The sequence below is a fragment of the Podarcis filfolensis genome, assembly GCF_964270895.1.
Source record: "Podarcis filfolensis genome assembly, chromosome: 10".
NCBI classification, from domain to species: domain Eukaryota; kingdom Metazoa; phylum Chordata; class Lepidosauria; order Squamata; family Lacertidae; genus Podarcis; species Podarcis filfolensis.
This window is the reverse complement of record NC_139612.1, coordinates 1,282,411-1,289,739: the sequence shown is the minus strand read 5'-3', so window position 1 is coordinate 1,289,739 and position 7,329 is coordinate 1,282,411. Positions and strand designations below refer to the sequence as shown.

The 7,329-nt window shown below is 43.7% G+C and overlaps 1 protein-coding gene across 6 annotated transcripts in view; it reads right to left on the bottom strand.

The window, feature by feature from the left end:
* DHTKD1 (dehydrogenase E1 and transketolase domain containing 1) overlaps positions 1-7,329 on the bottom strand; it is a 118,608-nt gene that overhangs the window by 92,460 nt on the left and 18,819 nt on the right. For 2 of the 6 annotated variants that reach the window (XR_014539385.1, XR_014539386.1), the window contains exons 15-17: positions 6,852-7,021; positions 5,954-6,039; positions 3,762-4,047 (exon numbers count right to left, since the gene is read on the bottom strand). Coding sequence is in view for 4 of the 6 variants with exons in the window: in XM_083575034.1 (XP_083431160.1) it covers positions 3,946-4,047; positions 5,954-6,039; positions 6,852-7,021 (358 nt within the window). In the remaining 2 variants the exon portion in view is untranslated. Of the gene's footprint in view, positions 1-2,075; positions 4,048-5,953; positions 6,040-6,851; positions 7,022-7,329 lie in introns of those variants that run through there. The other 4 variants (XM_083575034.1, XM_083575035.1, XM_083575036.1 and 1 more) reach the window with 2 other exon arrangements.

The window sequence follows — 7,329 nt, the reverse complement described above, 5'->3', positions numbered from 1 at the left end:
AATATAAATAAAAATAAAAAATAAAAACCCGGCAAGCCAGTCTCGCTGCTGCCTCCGGACCTGAAGGAGGACGCACTGTGCGCGCTCACCGGCCTTGTTGACGAGCAGCCAATCCGAAGCCGCGCCAGCATTGCGGAAGTCAGTCCCCACACGGCGAGGCATCCGCAGCACTCAGGGATTTACGAGCCTGGGGGGCTGCATCCAGCCCCCGGGCCTTAGTTTGCCAACCCCTGTTTTACAGCACCCCACCACAGAATAGAATTGAGCAAATTCTACTTGTGGCAGTGGCCCAAAGGGCCACAATAAATGTGATAATGTGTACCCCTGTAAATCCTTGAGTGCTTCCAATAGAGATGTTGTGGTTGCCTGTTACTTTATGAAACTGATGATTTTGCAAGTTGCCCCCCCACCCCCAAAATTGGGGCAGAAATACAGCTAACATGTGAATCACAAAGATACAGCTCAAAGCTAGAACATAAGTTGCTACATAGTGCAAATGGCTACACGTAATATAGGTTCCCAACATGCACACTAATACAATGTAATAGAACCCAGTAGGAATCAGAGCATAATCAGCAGAAATTACCAGTGCCTGTTGTGCATGTGTGTTAAACATGAAATGAGGTAATGATGTATGTTTGGTGGAAATTGAAATGCTTTGTTTGAAATTTTATAAATACCACTGCCTGGACCACTGGGCGGGGTTGCAGATTTGTGGACTGATCCGACTGTAACCTTTTGTAAGCTTTGCAATAAACATTGGACTCCTAACTCCTCACATTTCTGAGTTTTATTGGCGTAAACTCAGGAGATAAGCTATTTTCTGGCTTACAACATACTCAAACCTGGGGTCACAGCTATCACCCCAAAACCAACACTTTTGCAGCCTTTTGCAGCACCCCACCAACTGAGCAATTGCTACTCAAACCTGGGGTCATAGCTGTCACCCCCAAACCCAATGCTGTCCAATTCACTCCAAACTGGTGCCTGAACAAATTGCAGAAGCATAACGTGGTGAGTAAAAGAAAACAGAAGAGTCTGGGGAATGTGTGAGCTTCATATGCACAAATTCCATTCCAGGGGGGGGGGAGGTGGAAGGAGAGGGTAGTGGGGAGGGGGGGTGGTAAATGTGCATGTTATTTTCCCTTTTTTTTCAAAATTGGTGCATGTGAGGTTTTTGTGTCAGCCTCACTTGGGCAGGTTCTTTCTGTTCCTTTGCTGGTTTATGTTGGCAGTGAGAGAAGAGCGGGCAGGGCATGGTTGATTGCCTTTGATAAACTGCAGTAAGATTTGTTTGCGTGTGTGGAAAGGGGGTGATGGATTGTTGGGTCAAGTTAGCCATATTGATCTATATGCTGTTGGTGGTGAATAACTCATGAACGGATGCTATCAAGCTATTTGAAACATTTGACAGACAAGGCCAGCTTTAGCCATCGTTCAATAGGAACATGATTTTACGCCCCCAAATTTGCAACACGGGAGAGGGGAGAATTGGGGAGGTAACTCTGTTTAGGAAACCATAAAACTACTGTGTATCTGAAGAAGTGTGCATGCACACGAAAGCTCATACCAAGAACTAACTTAGTTGGTCTTTAAGGTGCTACTGGAAGGGGAAAAAGTTTTTTGTCATAAAACTACTGAATTGCTACCTTCTTGAAGACTCAATCTCCCATCTGTGCATGTGGGTGGAGGGTAAGCTCTCGCCCACAGTTGCAGGGGAGAAAGAGTACATTGCTTTGATATTTTGTTTCAGGTACACAAATATCTAAAAAGTGCACACTGCAACAACTCTTGCTTTCTCACCAATATGCTATTGGGCCAACTGCTGAGCACATAAGAATCTGCTGTACTTTCTGTAGCAGCATATATGAGAGATGGGGAGGAAGAAAATGCTCATTTGGGAGGGAAATTTTCTTGCCCAAAGTGTGTTGATATATGTACCTGCCTGGCTCCATACTAGGTAAGAAGGGGGAGGGGTGTGCCAGAGGACAAGGGATCCTGCCTGTTGGGCTGCACAAGTAACCAGCCATGTAAGCCTTTTATTTTGAGTAATAAAAACCTTTGAGACTTCCAAGTGACCCAGAAATTTCATTTTTATTACAATGGAACATATTAAATTTATATTGTCATTCCCCCCCCCCCATTCTCCTAGAAAGCAGCAATATAGCAAAATTTCAATAAAAGTATTCAAAGATTGGTATTAAGTTCTTAGTGAGCCCTGTGATAATATTGCCCCATACTTTGGCATTGCCTTGTTTTACTATAAAGTAAAATAGTTGCAAGCCTGAATACAATTGGAGCAGTGGTGCTGGGGAAAGTTTTAACACTTACTTTCTCACTCTAAATTATCCCCCAGAAACTGATCTTAGCTGCACTATAGAAAAATACAGGGACTTGAACATGATCAAATCTCCCAATGTTCTGATAAAGGTTGGCAGGCTAACTTAGAAGTACATTGCAGTAAAACATTACAAAATAACATTTCTTCAGTCACTACTCTTGACATATGAACCAACTGGGAAAACTTCACAACCCACTTAAGGCCTGGATTGCAGATATGAAGAATACAATGGAAAATGATTTTGTGTTGTCCCTTTGAGGATGGCACTTCGGGGTAGAAAAAGGGCATTGCCAGCCCCCTCAGGCCAGTGCTCCAGCCCAATGAGCTTCCTTGCAGTTGGAACTGCTGGAAGCTAAGCCCAAGAGGGGCTGTTGCTCCTTGCCCTGCAAACGGGCTGCTACCCACATGTACACCAACTGCAGCAAGACTAAAGATGTAAAATTTCCAGAAATTTTGAAGCCGGAGGGGGGAGGCAGAAAAAAACCTGTCCCCCCCCAGTTCTTCTGGGTTTTTCCCAAGCCTTCCCATCTCTACTTGAGGACAGCCAGGGCAAAGCATAAGGCAAATTTTTTGCATGCCAGGCCCAGAAGTAACACAGATGTATTGGTAAAACCATCCCTGGGTTGTATCACTTTTGACTTTAACTAGGGGATTGCATGACTCCCAATAAAACAAATAAATAAAACAAATACTCCCAATAAAACAAATACTCCCAATAAAACAAATTCACAGCACGCAGAACCATAGATGTCAGCAGCGCTATTTTTCTAGATCTCACCATGCATGCCTCTCTTGTTCTCTTATTATGGCAATGGCGCCCACCTGAGAAGTGATGGAATTGAGTTCTGGCAAATTCCAGCTGAAAAGAAGTCCTGGATGTCAGGATTAAGATTATGATAGTTTTTCATATGCAGGGATCCCATCCACTCAGTTGAGTTATTTTCCCACATACTGCCTGAAGTGATACAGCTGAGGAACATTTTTTCCCCATCACATCTGTTTTTATAATTTAGACCTACAAGGCCCACTCATTAAAAAAAACACACCCAGCAAGCTTTAATAATTTCTTTTTAAACTACAGTTACAATAATCTACCATGATTTAAGCCAAGGGTAGCTATCCTTTTCCAGACAGAGAGCTGCACTCAGCTGTGGTTAACCTTCTGTGCATGACATGTCTGAGTTGGTGTGCTTGAATTTAGAAGGGTTTTGCTCATGAAAAATACAAAATTTTGCCACTTTTGCCATCAACAAATAATGCACAAAAGTGGGAAGTAATTATGGGTATCATAAGAGTCTCAGATTTTAGGAGCTGCATGAAGATGTTTAATTTAAAAATTATTTTATTTTATTTTTAAAAGATTTCTTACCTAAACATAAGCAAATTGCAATAGGAAAGATCCAAATACAGATAAATGCACTTACGCTCCATCCAAGGGTGCAGATTTAAATACATGCTTAAGTATACACTGAAATGAACTTTAGCTGGCTTGTACCCAATACACAATTGTAAACAACATGCCTCATGATCACATTCAGGTTTGTAACATTCTCATTCACTAAGACCTTGTTTTAACCTTCAAGAATTAACACAGTTCATAGGTCTCAAGCAAATGTTTTGGTGAGAAGGTCTTCCTGCTGTTTTTGGTGTAACATTCCAATGCCCACTGCAGGTGCTGGTAACGCAGGTCTACTTACAAGATGGAGCTGCAATTAAGTTGGAAAGGCAGCATTACAAACTACTTATTCTCTGTCCAAATTAAACAGTTATTAAATTAATAAACTGGGCTGCAATCTTGCACACAATCCTTAGCATGTTTACTCGGAATTAACCTGGCTGTGTTCAATGGGTTTCATCAGTGAGGATGAGAGGGGGGTCTTGTCATATGGGCAGCCCATAATTTCCATAGGCACTGCCCAGGCTTGTGCCCTGCAGTGGTCACTTCGGCGCTGCCAAAACACAGGAGGGAGCAGCTACAAGTTACCAGTCTCTGCAGCCACAGTGGATGCTGTGATTCTTCAGCACTTTGCTTTCACCCACAAAGGTGCACTCCATTGTCTCTTGAGACAGACGGATGCCAAAAGCAACAACAACTCCCTAGTAAATGTACTTGGAATAGGAGTCCAAGCCAAACTATGTGCACGACTGCAGTCTTCACCATTATTCTGCAAACAATATTATTGTGAAAGATAAACCTGTACTACATAACCGGTATGCACCCTTTTTATTTTCTCTTCTATGGCTCTGTCTTGGCTTCAGCATACATCTCAGGAAGCCAACATTATAAGACCCCCTTAGAACTGCAGACCTAGCTCCTCAAGCCGGCCACAGGCAAAACAGACAAGTGGGACGCTCCTATGTGGTTTAGAACCAAAGCTCCTTTAAAAGATCAGAAATTGATCAAAAGTCTCCCACATTTTGCAAGAAAATGTATTGGGTGTGTTTTACAGGCCTGTAATTGTTCAGAAGGAAGTCTCACTGTGTTCATTGGGTTTTGTTCCCAAAAAAGTAGAGAGAGGATTTCAGTTTTAATTCCACTGAAATCCAAGCTGTTGTTGTTGTTGATTCAACTTATATACTGCCATATATCAAAAGCTCCCAGGGTGGTGTGCAACATTAAAAAGTTCTAGCATTGCCTATAGGTACTGCTAGAATACAATGTTATCAATCAGTAAAAATCCATTACTATTATAACATTTATGTTCTGCCTATCATGGAACTCAAACTGATATGCATAACTCCAGGTTCGAAGTTCTTGTATACAAAGCCATGAACAATTCAGGACCAGGTTACCTTAAGGTAAGGTTACCAGATTTTTTTCAAAGAATCCGGAGACACTTTTTCCTCCCCCTCAATGGTGGAAGTGGCAGTGGCGCAGCAAGGTCGGGGCTCCCCTCTTTTTCTCCTTCCTATTTCTCTCTCTTCCTTCTCCTTCTCCTCTCCTCCTTCTCCCTGCATCAACTCCAGGGCTTTCCTGGCCCTGGAGCGCCGCTGGGCAGTCGGCTGGGTGGCCAGGCGCTCTCGCTCCTGGCTTGATTTAGGTCGCGGGGGAGGGGGTCAGCGGTTCCCCCAGTTGACGCGCCAGGCATCCCCGGTTCCCCCTTGGCAGTAGCGTCGGCAGTGGCAGTCTCAGCAACCCAGAGCCAGCCTGGTAGCACAGTTGGCTCTGGCTGGCTTCAGGAGCTGCTCGCTGCCGTGGCGCCCGCCATTTTGCCTCACCGGAAGTCCCCATACGATGTGTTGTGTGCTGTTGAACCAATCACACAACATTCATTCCCTACTAATAAATCTACAACACTTAAAATATAAATCCGGGTACATTAAATGAAATCTGGGGACATTCCAGGGACGGACTTTGTCCGGGGACAGATTTGTAAATCCGGGGAATGTCTCCGGGAAACGGGGACATCTGGTAACCATACCTTAAGGAGCACCTTACCCTGCCTGCTTCAGGCTGGCCATGGAGACCACCTGGGGAGCCCTATTAGTGGACCCCATGGTCTAAGCAAATACAAACCTGCTTAGTCTTCAGTCCATTGTGGTAGCAAGAATGGCAAAAACTGATTTGAGGCATTTAACTTACCCCAATGTCACAGAATACTGGAATCTTACCTTACAGGCCAGTTGCTTCTCAAATCTTGGTGACACAAATGCCCAGGGCCCCATATTCTGTGGCTCCTCTTGACTCCATATAAATTCTGAGTAAAAAATAAGAGGCAACAATAGGTATTGGTTTGTCCTATGAATTCTGGCTAATCCATAGGCTGCTTATATATCAGGGGAGAGGAACCAGTGTGGCATCATGGTTTTAGAGTGCTGGACCTGGGAGAGCAGAGTTTGAATTCCCACTCAGCCATGAAGCTTCCTGGGTGACCTTGGGCCAGTCGCCATCTCTTAGCCTAACCTACCTCACAGGGCTGCTGTGAGATGAAATGGGGAGGAAGAGAACCATGTGCAACCATTTATGCTTCTGGGAAGATAAAGGTTATATGTAAATATAATAAATAAATAAAACCCTTTTAGGCCTGGTGGGCCAGATCTTTATCTCCAGCTCCCCTGAGGACCAACATCAACAAGTTGTCAGGACCACCCACATCTCAATCATCTGATGTCATATTGATAATAGTTGATTGACAGGTGGGTTGTCTTGCCAAACTGCCATAATTGGCCCTCAATTGTGTGTGTGTTTGGGGGTGCGACATACTGTCCAAGCAGGATTTGGACACCACATGGAAACTGGATGGCACAACCAAGCTGAGCAGGATTGAACTCCCACTGCATCACCTTCTACCTTCCCCACACCTGACGTTACACAAGTGGGTGTGGCTTTGGGAAAACAGCCTGGTGGGCCAAATGGGGAGGTTTCTATATGCTCAGTCAATGTTGGCCACAGCCTCTTCTTATTAAGCTTTAGAGCCCCTGTTCTCAAAGGACTGCAGCACATTAGTCTAAAGCAGCTAAGTGAACAGGTTTTGGCCAAGTCCTTTTGAAGAGTCACGAGCCCACCAACCTTTTGCATTAGTAAATTTTTTCATCTGTTGCTGAAGAGCTTCTATCGGAAAAGGACACAGTTCTTCTAATCTGATAATTGCTGTATTTTGCTTCTTTTCTTCAAGCATCTCCCGGTGTTTTGACAGAGAATAGTAATGTTTTCCAGAACAGAGAATTACTCTGCTCACACTGCACGGAAGAAAGGTTGGAATAATTTAAATAATTTAAAGGATCCAAAGACAATGGAGTCTTTTAAATACATTAAGAAGATTTAAGTGCTCAGGAAACACAATTCCTAAAAAGACCATGCATCTATTCCATTCACACACCCAGATGTTGATGTCTGATTAACTTAAAAGAGAGCCAGTGTAGTGGTTAAAGCGGAGATGGGCAACCTATTTCTTTAGAGAGCTGTAAACTCTCAGGAGTAATATTTCAGGAACTGCATGTCAGTAATGGGTGGAACAAGAACAGAGACTAGGCTGAGCCAAAGATAA